Raw genomic sequence first — 14,473 nt, forward strand, 5'->3', positions numbered from 1 at the left:
TAAATAAATAAAATCTTTAAAAAACATAGTAAAGTACCAATACACAATACATGCTATAAGAATGAACCTCAAAAACACTACACCAAGTGAGGGCGCCTGGGTGGCTCAGTTGGTTAAGCGACTGCCTTCAGCTCAGGTCATGATCCTGGAGTCCCGGGATCGAGTCCCGCATCGGGCTCCCTGCTCGGCAGGGAGTCTGCTTCTCCCTCTGACCCTCCTCCCTCTCATGCTCTCTGTCTCTCATTCTCTCTCTCTCAAATAAATAAATAAAATCTTTAAAAAAAAAAAAAAAAAAAAACACTACACCAAGTGAAAGAGGCCACATACAAAAAGTAACATATACGATTCCTTTTAAATAAAATATCCAGAGTAAGTAAAGCCACAGAGACAAGGCATAAAGCAGGTTATTGTTGCCAGGGGATGAGGGAAGGGCGAATGAGGATGCCAGTTTAATGACTGTGGGTCTCCCTTGGGTGTGATGGAAACTACACAGAGGTGACAGCAGCAGAAGACTGAAAGTGCCCACTGCCATGGAGTTGTGCACTTTTAAATGGTTAATTTCAAGAAAAAGAGAGAAAGGAAGGGAGGGAAAGAAGGTTCCAAGTGCCCACCTATATCCACAACACAGCAAAGGGGAGAACAAAGCCACTGATGCAGCTGAAAAGCCAAGTGCATTAGACCTAGTGCAGCCCCTCAGGTGATATTCACTAGGGCTCCTCTCATCCGTTTCCTCCTTCACATCCTACTTCTCAGACCCACTTCACCCCTTAGATACCTTTTTTCATATAAAAAGAAACTGATTATCACGCTCTTCTATTTCTTCTCCCCCACTCCAGACCTCTGACAAGTAAATATATGTTGCTTTCTCTCCCCTGGAACAGAGGATGAGATGTTACCATATGCTTTAGAAACACAAATGGCATTGTAAGTGCAAAGCATGAAGTTCCAAAAGGAATGCTTCTTTACCTTTGCAAGTTCTCTTCTTAGCTCTTCTTGCTCCTCCTCTGACAGGGTCTCTGTGGCACTGATCGTAGCGGCAACATCTTCTCCTTCCTCGGGTACTGGGTCTGTTCTCAGCAGACCTTGTTGGGGATTTAAAAAAAAAAAAGTCTGTAAGGTATGAAAGCTAAGTAAAATTCTCCCTTAGGCTCCTCCACCACCCCAGCGAGAATAAAAACCAATTAGACTGGACCCACACATCAACCTTCTGTACCTTCAAATGACCTGGCTCTTCCTGGAAAGGACAAAAGAAAAGTCTCAGCTACCACTAAAAACCACCCAATTATACTCTGCCAAAATATGAATTTAGAAAAGAGAGCATTCGCATAGCTTGTTCTTTTGCTCAGTCACAATATAGTTACTGCAAAGTAGAAGAGTTAAGAGGCCAAGAGTGGGATCTTGCCAAGGCTTTAAATGCTACACCCTAGTAAATCAGCATGACTAATAATTCACACTAACAAGGGGTTTGTAAATGTCTCTAGCTTCCTCTGCTAATCAAATCCAGCATTAATCTCAGTCAAGAGCTGAATAAACTCAATACCTACAGGAATTTTATTAAAAAAAAAAAAAAAAAGAAATTGTATTACATTTCTTTCCATTGTTAGTGGAGGTAGGAAACTCCCGTAACTTAAAAAAAAAAACAAAAACAAAACAAAACAAAAACTATGTATCTCATCCAGATAACCCTGAAAAGTTGTAATGTATACAGAAATGACCAACAGCAACACAGAAGTTTTCCACATTATTTAAGATCAACTAGGCACAGCCACTCCCCTGGAATAGAGCCAACCACTATGAGTCCTTCACCCTGAAGAACTTGGTACTTCTCGAGTGGCCAAGGAGGCATTTGGCCCTCAACGACTCTCTTCTCTGCTGCCTAACCACCCACGCACAAGGCTAGGGTGAAGTCAACAAGCACCCCCCAAAACCTTGGGTGCAAAATTTAAGATGGCACCAAAAACTCGATATAAATAATTTTAATACTTCAATGCAATATTTTTTTAAAAAATCAAAGTTAATTCAAAGAATCTATAATGAACAAAATATCAAAATTTTAAATAGGCTCAGTATCAATGACTTTTCCTTCTGCCTCAGGCTCCAAAACGGCTTTGCACAGTACCATTCCCGATCTTGTCTCTGTTTAAAAGTTTAGTATTTTGTTTATCATGTTTTCATTTTGATTTTTCTGAAAATTGCATTAACATACTATTGGTCTTGACTGCAGAGCATCTGGGTGCCCCCTTAAATTTTACAGCTCAGGCAGGTGGCTGCTGGCCTCACTTGCCTTATCCTAGTCATAGTCCTGCCCATGCATCCCCCTGTCACAGAGGTCTGCGTTTTCACAGTCTCCTCTGGCAACAGATTTTTGGCGTAGGGAACCAGAGAAAGGGCTCTCCTTTTCCCGCTCTTCGCCTCTTTCTGCCAGTGGGCGTTACAGCAATCGCAGACCCCCACCACCCCCACGTCCATTTCTGAGAAGCGCTAGTTCAGCCATAGCAGGGACATGGCATCCCGCCCAGATCAAAACGCCAGGCAGCGGAAGGCAGACTTCACAGGCAGGTGGAAAGGCAGGAGGGAGAATAACCACGCTGTTCGACAAGCAGCCAGCGCCACGGCAAACCCAAAGGAAGTATATGAATCCATGACACAACCTGTATGCCCACTGTGTAAAAGGTACGAAGCCACCTGCTACGGGGTCTACCGCGTATTAACCGCTAACGGCACCTAATAATTATAACAGCATGAGCGTAACAGTACCAAAACAGTGCCTACCTGAAAGGCGTTTACAGAACTGTTAAAGGAATAAAAGTAGTACAAATAAGACAATTCAAAAACAAACCGGAGTGGGAAACAATATGATTAAGGCTTCTAATGCACAGACAGTATGTGACGGGTACAATCGGTAGATGGAAAAGCTCAATGAGTAATTGCTTCTGTAGGCCCCCTCTAAAATATCTTCAGACTGCCCAAGTAAGACTTCTGTCTTAGAGACAGAACAGAAATCTGATTATGTCACTCTCCAGCTTACAATCCTTTAGTGGTGGGTTCCCTGTTGTTTTCCAGACAAAATTCAACCCCGTCGTTTAGCACACAGGCCTTACTGGGCCCTGGTATCTGCCACTGGAAACCTCATACTCCAACCCCAGCCAAATCGAACTGTGGATAAGGTATGTACTGTCAGAAATCACTGAGAAGGGCCCATGTATGCTTGCAAATGCATCCCCTATGCCAGATCATGTGACGAGAGAGTATGAGACTGAGGATGGGAGAGGAGTATATGGTAGCAATCATATAAGACAATATAGGAAGAACCACAACAGAGTTAATTATAAATATTCTTTATTTTATTTTTAAGGTTTTGTTCAGACTTAAGTCTCCAACCAGAACAGGACTCAGAAAAAAAAAAAAAAATCCAACAAAACTCTGGTGCTAAACCATGCCTTATAATACAAAGGCTCTTTCATGCTTTTTAATAAATGCTAGTTTGCGAATCTGCTTAAGCGGGAAAATGTAATATCTAATTACTAATAGCACTTTATTGCACAGCTGCCCAATTCCAGAAAGAATCTAGGGGGATTCTGATACTATTCAAGTATTTAGTTAGGCTACCAGGGCACATAAATTTCTCAGAAAAGGGGATCATTTAGTTGTCCACAGTTGGCTTCAGGACTTCCAAGATGACCTTGAGATTTTATATTCAGAATCATTAGTAACTTACTTAGTAATTACAGGTTCTGTTTTTCCCATATTAGCCTGTAGGTGGCAGCAAATTATCAACGTTCAAATTTTAAGGTGTGGTTTGTTGAAGGGTAATCAAACGGAGGGTTGGGGGATGTAAAATGAAGAACACAAAGGAAGAACAGAAAGGCAGATACCAAAATCACTGGCAAAACATGACAGTCATGACTTAGGAAAATTATTAATAACCACAGCCACCACCACAGAGTGCATTCTATGTATATTCAAATCAGAACTAAGTGGTCCAAATACATGGTATCATTTACGTCCACCACTTCTGTGATGCGGAGATCTACCAGTTCTGAGGAAACGAAGCTTACAGAGGTTAAGCAACTTGCCCATGGTAACACACCTGAATGCATAGTGGGGTTACAATTTTGAACCTAGACAGCTCGATCTGAAAGTATAGGCTTAAAATCATTATCTCCAAAGGACAAATGAAGACAAGAGTAGGGGGCTGAAGCTCAGACTTGTAAGAGATCTAGAAGCAATAGTAATTAAGACTCTGTACAAAGGAAAAGAACCTGGCAGAGTAGGTCAAAAGCAATCTCTTCACTTCCAAATGTATAGTTTCTCCAAACTTGGAGCCCTAGAAGTTTTTCTAGATATTATCCAATTTCCCCCTATGTTCAGGAAGAGTGTAATATTTATTGTAGAGGCAGAGTGTGGCTTTGGGGAGAAAAAAAATATTAACTTCTCATTCACAAGTTGGGAAGCAGGAGCATTTTAACATATAATTACTTAAACCATAAGTACGCCAAAAAAATTCTTATTCGATCATTAATTTTAATAGTTCTCCTCAGAATCTGATAGAAAACTGTTTTTAAAAGATGGCAAAGAGGAACAACATATGATTAATATTTATTAAGGTCTAATCGACCAACCAGGGAGATTCACATTATCTCATTCTGAAAAAAAACATCCTGATGAAAGGAGTACAATTTATCTCCACTAGGAAAGAGAGACCCTCTGAGGTTAGTAATCTGCCCAGAATCACAGGTGAGATTAAAATGCAGGTTTTTCGGACTCCAAACTCTTGCTCCTTCACAAATAGTTTTTCTTAGAGAAATTTCAGGGAGCAGGGAGGACGAAGGGCAAGCTGGAAGCAGAGGGCTGGGGAGGGACTTCCAACGTCCCCCGAGGGTGTAAAACCCATGTGGATTCCTGGCTGAAAGTCACGGATGCGCCTGGGTGGCTCAGTCGTTAAGCATCTGCCTTCAGCTCAGGTCATGATCCCAGGGTCCTGGGATCAAGCCCCACATTGGGCTCCCTGCTCCGTAGGAAGCCTGCTTCTCCCTCTACCAGTCCCCCTGCTTGTGTTCCCTCTCTTGCTATGTCTCTGTCAAATAAATAAAATCTTAAAAAAAAAAAAAAGAATTAAAAAAAAAAGTCACGGATACAACTGTAGAGCCCAAGTGACAGAAAACTGGGGATAATTTGTTCCTTCTGGTTGTTCCTATTTTAGCCACCTCCATAATTCCTGTAGTTGTGCAAAGAGTTTGCCTGTCTCCCCTCTCAAGAGTTACGTAGCAGAGAGAACCTGGAGCCCATTGACCGACAGGCAAATGGCTAGGTGCCCAGGTGAGAGTCCCACTGCCAGGGGAGTGACAGGGAAGATGAACAGAGACCGGGGGATCACGCCCCATCAATCCTAAGACACAATTTTTTCCTTTATATTTACAACTTTGAACTCGAGATGCACTGAACAGGCAATCGGTTAAGCAGTCCTTGTGGCATAGTTGTTTGTCACCTACTGTAAATGTGCTCCAAAATTTGCAAAATGGGTGTCAGGGACTGAGAACATCACAGACCTCTCTTTCAAGAAAGTCTGCATCACAACACTGTGTGGGAGGAAAATAAAGCAAGACATGGATTATTCCCAGTTGCAAAGCAATTCTAGTAAGTTAGGAAATGCACGGGAAGGTGTTTCAGGAAAACTGTAAGTTGGTTTACTCTAAACAATATGCACAGGAGTGTTATGATCAACATATACGTCTGAATAAACCAAAAAGAATGTTAATAAGCATAAAAAATTTTAAGTAAAATTAAAGCAATGTCTCTTAATCTTTTAACTTGCAGCAATTTCTCCCCTTAATGAACAAATACTATAACGGTACATCTTAAAATCCACAGTGTCTTGGAAGAGATGAAATATAATACTCTACACTTCTGAGAACTTATTAGTAATGTGAGGAAAACGAAATGCTTGGGTCTTTGGCTGCAGTGGAAATGTGTGTGATGAGCAAGCATGGTGGGGAAGAACAAGGAAGAATGGAAAAAGATTTCAGTCTTGAATACGTCCCTAAGTCCAGACTATAAAGTCCTGAAGTCAACATCCTTGTCTTTTCATCTTGGTACTCATGGTGCCAAGAACAGAGTAAATGTTAATGCTCTTTTTGAACTGATTTACTGGTTAAAGATTTATTCAAATGAAGTTCCTCTTTACTTTCCCACGCATACCCCCCTATTCGACATATACTCCCAAAAATTTCAACCAGAAAAAGCAGCAAAAAAGCCTTTTTTAAATACAAATTTTGAACCTACAATTAAAATTAAGGCATGATTTTGACTTTGGTGAGTACCTTTCTGTTCAGGTGATACGGATGCAGCCCAGGCCACTGCACCCTGGAGCAGGCACCCAAACATTTCCCTTCGGTTCACCTTTGACCTTGTACCCAATTAAGACCAACTGCTTCTCCTCAAGACTTTCTACAACTATCATTTAAAAACTTTTTAGCCATTTTCATATAATGATCTGAAAAAATTTTGCATCATGTTATTTAAATACTTTATTCAATAAGATGAGGACATTGGGGTCGGGGCTTTTTTTAAAGAGTAGATAAAGCATGAACTTTGAAATTAGATGGCTCTGTAGGTTGACTTGTGTCCCCCCAAAAGATACATTTCATTTCCTAACCCCCAGGACCTGCAAATGTGTTTTCACTTGGAAACAGGTTTTTGCAAATATAGCCAAGATGAAATCACAGTAATTTAAGGTGGGTCCTAATCCAATGTGTCCTTATAAGAAGAAGGAAATTTAGACACAGAAACCCAGAGAGAACAACACGGAAACATACAGGCACACAGAGGCCCAGGGACCACTCCCCGTGATAACGGAGGCCGACTGGAGGGACAGAGCTGCAAGGCACAGAACGCCAGGATCGCCAGCAACCACCAGGAGCTAGGATGAGGCAAGGAAGGATTTCCCTACAGAAGGAGCACCGCTGACACCTTCATTTTGGACTTCCAGCCTCCAGAACAGAGACAGAACACGTATCTGTTGTTTTAAGTCACTCAATTTGGAGCACTTTGTCATGGCAGCCCTAGGAAACCAGCCTCCCCCCCCAAAAAAACCATTACATATTTAAAAAACAACACGCACGCAATACCACCTGGCTCTCCAGGTTTTTGTAAGAACAGTGTAAAGAATTATGAACAGGGAGAGTGGGCAGATAGTAGATGTTCAGTAAGGATGTGCTATTGTCCCACTTTTCCATGTGCTACAAGTCGGCCCAGTTACTTCCTGTCTCCTCTTCCATGAAGCATGGCTCACAGGTCCCCTCATTTCCCGTCTCTCTTTAACCCCGGTCACCTGGCATCCGCCTCTCCTCTGCATCTTCAACATGACAGCTGTCAATCATGACGTCATTTGACATCTCCAAGGCATCAGCACTGAACCCTGGTCTGGAATCTCCTCTCCTGTGATACCTCCCCAGATTTCTCTTACCCCTGAGATATGGCTTCATCTCACTCTCCCAGGCATCTACTTCATGCCTCCCCTCCAAACTCACCACTCCTGCCTTGATCCGGGCTCTTGCAATTTCTTGCTCAGATTCTTGCCCCTAAAGCTCCCTAATGGTGTCTGTCCCTCCAATCCATTCACTACCCTGCCACCAGAGTGAACTTCTAAGGTATGACTCTGACCACGGCACTCCCTTGCCTTAAATCCTTCTAGGGCTTCCCACTTCCCAGTAAAGCTCTTGCTCTTGACAATCTGGAGCCCACCTACTCCATCTCCCGCTACTACCCTTACTGCCCAACACACTCACTACATCTTCCAACCTGCAGTTCCTACGAAGACATGCTTTTTTTTTAAAGTAAGGTATTAATTCAAAAAGGAAAATAAAGTGCCTCCCATACATTTTTTGCCCATTTTATTTTTTGTGTGGTTAAATACACAACATAAAAGTTGCCATCCTGACATTGGGGAGGGTATGTGCTATGGTGAGCGCTGTGAATTGTGTAAGACTGTTGAATCACAGACCTGTACCTCTGAAACAAATAATACATTATATGTTAAAAAAAAAAAGAAGAAGAAGAAGAAGAAGATATTAGGAAGGGAAAAATGAAGGGGGGGAAATTGGAGGGGGAGACGAACCATGAGAGACTATGGACTCGGGAGAAACAAACTGAGGGTTCCAAAGGGGAGGGGGTGGGGGGATGGGTTAGCCTGGTGATGGGTATTGAGGAGGGCACGTTCTGCATGGAGCACTGGGTGTTATACGCAAACAATGAATCATGGAACACTACATCAAAAACTAATGATATAATGTATGGGGATTAACATATTAAAATAAAATTTAAAAAATAAAAGTTGCCATCCTAACCCGTTTTTAAGCATACAATTCAGTGGTATGAACGACATTCACAATGTTGTACAACAACCTCCACCATCTCTTTCCAAATCATGCTCTTTTTTTTTTTTTTTTTTAAGTGTCTTTGCACATGTTATTTTCTCTTCTGGAAACCCCCTGCTTATTTCCAAATCCCATTCATTTCAATAAATCAGTTTTAAGTGTCTCCTGCTCTTGGAGGCTTTCCCTGGACCCCGTGCCCAGGCCCTGCTCTGGGTGTAACACTCTGTAACGTCTACTGTACTTAGTACACAGCCTGCGGGCGCCTGGGTGGCTCAGTCGTTAAGCGTCTGCCTTCGGCTCAGGTCATGATCCCAGGGTCCTGGGATCGAGCCCCGCATCGGGCTCCCTGCTCCACGGGAGGCCTGCTTCTCCCTCTCCCACTCCCCCTGCTTGTGTTCCCTCTCTCGCTGTGTCTCTCTCTGTCAAATAAATAAATAAAATCTTTTAAAAAAAAAAAGAACACAGCCTGCTGGGCTGGGCGACATCTGACCTTAGCACTGTGTTCCGATCCCACAACTTCAGCCCAGCGAGGTATCTGGTACAGATGCTCATTAGCCCTCTCTGAATAAATCAATTATAGGAAGGTACACAGCTGAGTTAGAGAGATAAGAACTCGGTCTCCCTTCACTGTCTACCTTGTATCTCGAGCTTTTTATATCTCACTCTCACTTCACTGCTTTCACCTACACACGTTTTTCTATTTAAAACAGACAGAAAACTTAAAAAGAATTTTTTTAATAAAATAAAAAAATAAAACACATGAAATGACATTTTTCTAAAGAAATACAACTTCTGTCTCATACATAATCTACACAAAGATTGTTACATTTGGAGGTCATATACCTTCACGTTACAAAGTGTGTTCACAGCCAAAAGCACCATGCTTTTATAGGGGGGGTTATGGGGGGGGCACTAGTGATATTACAGAGGGAAGAATATGATGTCAGCTGCTCCCAAGATATGCAGTTAGGAGGGAAGAAGTTGCAGAGGAGGAGTCTAAGACACCTGCTATTTAGTTAACACTGGGCTTAAATAGCAGAGAATTTGGTAGAGTGTAATTGAGCCCTAGAAGCTTCTCTAGGAAATAAAACTGTATACACCTCTCTCACAGAATCTTTAAAGAGGCAACAATGGCTTTAGGACCAGGGTAGGAATAAGAAACTTCAGTCTCTAAGGACTGTTTTACTTAAGCACAAGCAAGAGGAAATGTGTGCCTTTTTAAACCTAGAGACACAAAAAGAGATACAACATATAGTTCGAAATGTCTTTAGTGGTACTGACCAAAAAGGTCAGAAGACAAAGATATTTTTCCTAGTATAAGTCTGTGGTTGGGGCTCCTACTCTCTGGATCTTCTCCGTTTCTGAATGTAATAAAATCCCAGCAGAGTCAGGGGAATATTTGGAGGTCCCCACAACAAAGTAAGATCCTAAACAAGCGAGACCCTTCTCTCTTTTAAGACATTCTAAAAACGGGCGCCTGGGTGGCTCAGTTCGTTAAGCAACTGCCTTCGGCTCAGGTCATGATCCTGGAGTCCCTGGATTGAGTACCGCATAGAGTCCCGCATCGAGTCCCACGGCTCCCTGCTCGGCAGGGAGTCTGCTTCTCCCTCTGACCCTCCCCCCTCTCATGTGCTCGCTCTCTCTCATTCTCTCTCAAATAAATAAATAAAATCTTTAAAAAAAAAAAAAAAGAAATTCTAAAAACAAAGGATCTACTTAACACAGGGCTTCTCAACCACAGCATGAGGGGCATTTTGAGCAGGTTAATTCTTTGTGGTGGGGGCTGTCCTGTACATCATCCCACGTGGCATGGGGGCATGCCCCCCTTCCTCCCCAAAGCCAACTGCAATTGTGACAACCAGAATCATCTCCGAATCAGCTTGGCTCTAGCCGCGGCCAGAATGCCTGCAGGGGGCAAAACTGCCCTAGGTTGAAAACCACTGACTTAAGGCAAGGGAGTATCTGACACCTGCTATTTGACACAGATTATCTTCAGAAGAAAGAGATGCAGTAGCACAGGCCATGAAAACTTTATATTTCTTAAGGATATAATTTTCCCATATTCACCCGTAGTGATAACAATACAACAGTAGGAGAGAAAAAAGGAGTCAAGTAATTGTCATCCATCAAGGCGGCAAGGAGCAAAAAGCTGAGGAAACTTGACCCACTCCATCTGGGGAAAGAACCAGAACCCAGGAGATTATCTGGGCAGCATCAGGGCCACTGAAGAGGAATGGAAGTAGGCTGAGGGGGGTAGGTGGGCAGCACTAGGGCCAAAAGGGAAAGAAAACTGGGACCCAGATGGGCCTAGAGCGCTCTGGAGGCTCACCTCTGAAAGCAGGGCCCTGAACAGAGGTCAACCTCCTACCCAAAAAGGTCACCCTCTCAAAACTTCATCAAAAAGAATGGAGGAGGAAGGAAAGATCACAAAGGCAGAACACATCAGTATTTTCAAATGTTTTACTCACCTCCTCCAGAAATTCCTAAACTGACCCTTAAATCTCTTCCATCTTAAAAAAAAGGGGGGGGGGAGGACCTTCAGTTGATAACTTCAGAACCATCTGTCCTCCCAACCCCAATCAAGTGTAAAATGAGAAACTAGGGCACTCCACAAAAGAGAGATCAAAGGTCAGCCATGGAGAAATTTGGGGATCCCCAGGGAGGAAGTCACTTCCATTCTTAAATTTCCTCTGCAGGAATAAGGAAGTTCCTCATAACTTGGATTCTGCTCTGATTTTTATTTTGTAAACCATACATTTGCTATTTAAGACCTTCACAATTAATTACGCATAACTTTCGAGAAGTAATAATGACTTCCCTAAAAAGAAATCAGAATGACAACAGAGTAGAAACCAAAAAGGGTAATAAAACAGAATGAAAAGCAGGACTCTGAGCTAAGAGAACTCCAGTTTGATTTTTTTCAGTGTTTTTAAAGTTTCAAATATGACAGCATAAAACTAAAATGTCAGATTTTTAAATGGCTCCTGTTCCTATTTCCTGAAGTCACCAGAAATAACCAAAGGTGTTTTATACAACAGGGCTGCATCTTTCCGTACATTAAAAAAAATGTTAAGAGGAAGAGTGGTTCTACATAAATAGGGCTTGGGAAATTATCTTTGTAGGTGCTCACGAAGGGAAGAGAAAGCACGACAAAGGACACTAGCTGAGAGACCTGTGCTGTGCTGACCGGCAAGGGCAAAGACGGAATGGACGTACACGTCCAAGAATCCACACACATATACTACCCCCCACGGTAAAGCCTGTGACGGAGGAAAGATTACACCTGGAATGATGAACCTGTTCTGTAATACCCATCACCAAAGAGGCCAAGAGAGTGTGATCAAAAAAAACAAAAAAAACGCTGGCTTGAGGACCGACGGATGGAGTGTGAGACCCAGAGGGGGCTAACTGAGCTTTGTGATGTGGGGGCTTCACCACACCTCTCTTGGCCTCAATGTTCACACCTGGAAAACGAACTAGAGTGTGAATTAGTCCTTGTCAGTTTCATTTCATTCACTCACTCACTCACTCCTTCATTCATCATGTATTTGTTGAGCCACAGATGTCAAGCACTATTTCAGGTGGTAGGGAAGAACCGTGATCAAAAAAGACTAACATCCCTAAGGGAACTTACATCCCAGATTCTGAAAATTTTAAGTCAGTTTTTCAAACCATGGGCTGTGAAACCCATTTAGCGGTACCAAATGAGCATTTTAAAAAGAACAAATGGAACAGTGTAAGATATCAGAGTACATCACAAAGAGGCAAGCAAGATAAGTTCTGTTTTCACAGAATTCTGCTTCAGTTATTGATATTTGTATTGATGAGGGTTTTGGGTGGGTCAAGACATATAAGGTGCTCTGAATGTGGGTTGGTTGTATCAAAGAGTTTAAAAATCCCTAATAAAAGACCTCTCTTTGTTCCAGCCACTGGCCCTCATTCTCTCCTTCACTCAGACTGCTTCGTAGGAACATCCTGCCCACAGATTAAATCTCATTACTTTCTCATTTGCCCCATGATGGCCTGGATAAATATCAAAGAATATGTTTTTCAGATCAGTGTTCCCAACCCTTCTGAGTAGGATTCCTTTTAACATCAGTCCCTTTTGTGCAATACTTGTCAGCTGATTAAGAAAATGAACAGTGGGGTGGCTGGATAGCTCAGTCCGTTAGCAGTCGACTCTTGATTTCAGCTCAGATCGTGATCTCAGGGTTGTGAGATTGAGCCTTGCAAAGAGTTCTGCGCTTAGTGCAGAGTCTGCATGGAATTCTCCCTCCCTCTCCCTCTGCTCCCCCCAACCCCAGCTCGCTAGCTCTAAAATAAATCTTTTTTTAAAAAAAGAGGAAAAAAGAAAATGCATAGTGACCAAAAGCCACATGAACTTTTAAATGTATTTATAATGTATCTGTCCTAAGAGCTCCTATTTAGAAATACAAAGAGTACAAACGCACCCAAGACATAGTATTCCCTCCATCTACACCTCATGCTTGATGTTCAAACAGATTGGCAGGTTTCTTGTGCCAAGGGGTCCAGGGCACAGAGCCTGCTGATTACTGTTCTAGATCCTCTTTTATTTGGTTATTTTAGAATCACCATGTTCTTACTAAATGACTGCTTTGAGTGGTTTCTGTTTAATGCTCCCTCCCCCTCCTTTTTTCCAATTAAAGCAAACTGCTAAACTTGAGCACTAGTGGGTACATGAGTTTGTTTTTAGTATTTGTTGTTCACTTGCCTTTTTTTTTAATAATTTTGTTTTTAATATCATGAGCCCAGACTCCTACAGATTGCTACTAGGAATTGGAAAGACAATTGTTTGAAATTTGCCTGGAGACATCTTCAACTTTCCCAACTGTTTTATTTTTAACAGAAAACATCCAAAGGCAGCAATTATTGCAGCTGGGAAAAGTGAAAGGAGGTGAAAAGAGATACAAGGAGAATAGAAGAGATCTAGAACAAGCTAGGTAAATCCTTCCACGAATCTCAAACCCTCACACACTGATCACCAAGATCTACCTGAAGTGACAGAACTGCGGCCTCTGCTTCCATGGTCCCTTGTCACCTGGGTTTTACTCTGTCATCCAGCTCCAACTCCCTACTGTGTGTTGTTTTTTTTTTTAAAGATTGATTGATTGATTTCAGAAAGAGAGAGAAAGAGCGCGAGCACACACAAGCAGGGGGAGCGGCAGGCAGAGGGAGAAGCAGGCTCCCCCCTGAGCAAGGAGCCTGATGCCGGGCTCAATCCCAGACTCTGGGATCCTGACCTGAGCAGAAGGCAGCCCCTTAACCAACTGAGCCAGCCAGGCGCGCCGCCCCCCGCCCCCCCCCCCGGCCCCGTGTGTTGCTCTTGAGGCATTTTCTATATGTAGGATTTAGAAGTTAGAATGGGGCGCCTGGGTGGCTCAGTTGGTTAAGCGACTGCCTTCGGCTCAGGTCATGATCCTAGAGTCCTGGGATCGAGTCCCGCATCGGGCTCCCTGCTCAGCAGGGAGTCTGCTTCTCCCTCTGACCCTCCCCCTCTCATGTGCTCTCTCTCTCTCTCTCTCTCAAATAAATAAATAAAAAAAAAAAAAAAAAAAAAAAAGAAGTTAGAATGGATGATGTCATCCTTTTAGGGGCCAGGCATAGGGGAGATCCCCTATATTACAGAGGTCCAAGGTGGGACCCGGGGACAGGGGAAGGGCAGCAGGGGACAAGCCTTCCTGGCAGACCTCTAACGGCTGCCTCCCAGTCCCCACTTCTAGAAACCAGCTCTAACCTGGTATCTTCAACATTTTTCCCTGCCAGGAAATCCAAACTATACCCCAAAGGTAGCCACGGCTGCAACCAAAGGTTAGAGGAACGTAGCTTCAGCACACTCTCTACTGTCAGCAAGTATACAACCGAAAATACACGCAGGTTTCCTGCTGTATCCTTTACCGATTCCTTCTCAATTACCCACCTTGTAAACTTAAAAAGAGCACACTGTAACCTATTCTTCATTAATAAGGAAAAAATTAACTTCTAGGAAAATCTGCTTACTCCTGGCAAGTTAGAGAGCAGGTCATCTAGGGGTCTCCAGGCTTTCGCCGTAGAATGAGAGAACGGGCCTGGACGATGTG

The 14,473-nt window shown here is 42.9% G+C and overlaps 1 protein-coding gene across 6 annotated transcripts in view; it reads right to left on the reverse strand.

The window, feature by feature from the left end:
- TPD52 (tumor protein D52) overlaps positions 1-14,473 on the reverse strand; it is a 106,289-nt gene that overhangs the window by 24,618 nt on the left and 67,198 nt on the right. For all 6 annotated transcript variants that reach the window (XM_032421918.1, XM_032421916.1, XM_032421917.1 and 3 more), the window contains one exon: positions 967-1,082. In XM_032421918.1, the coding sequence (XP_032277809.1) occupies positions 967-1,082 (116 nt within the window). The remainder of the gene's footprint in view (positions 1-966; positions 1,083-14,473) is intronic.

The sequence above is a fragment of the Phoca vitulina genome, unplaced genomic scaffold, assembly GCF_004348235.1.
Source record: "Phoca vitulina isolate PV1807 unplaced genomic scaffold, GSC_HSeal_1.0 scaffold25, whole genome shotgun sequence".
Classification (NCBI taxonomy): Eukaryota; Metazoa; Chordata; class Mammalia; order Carnivora; family Phocidae; genus Phoca; species Phoca vitulina.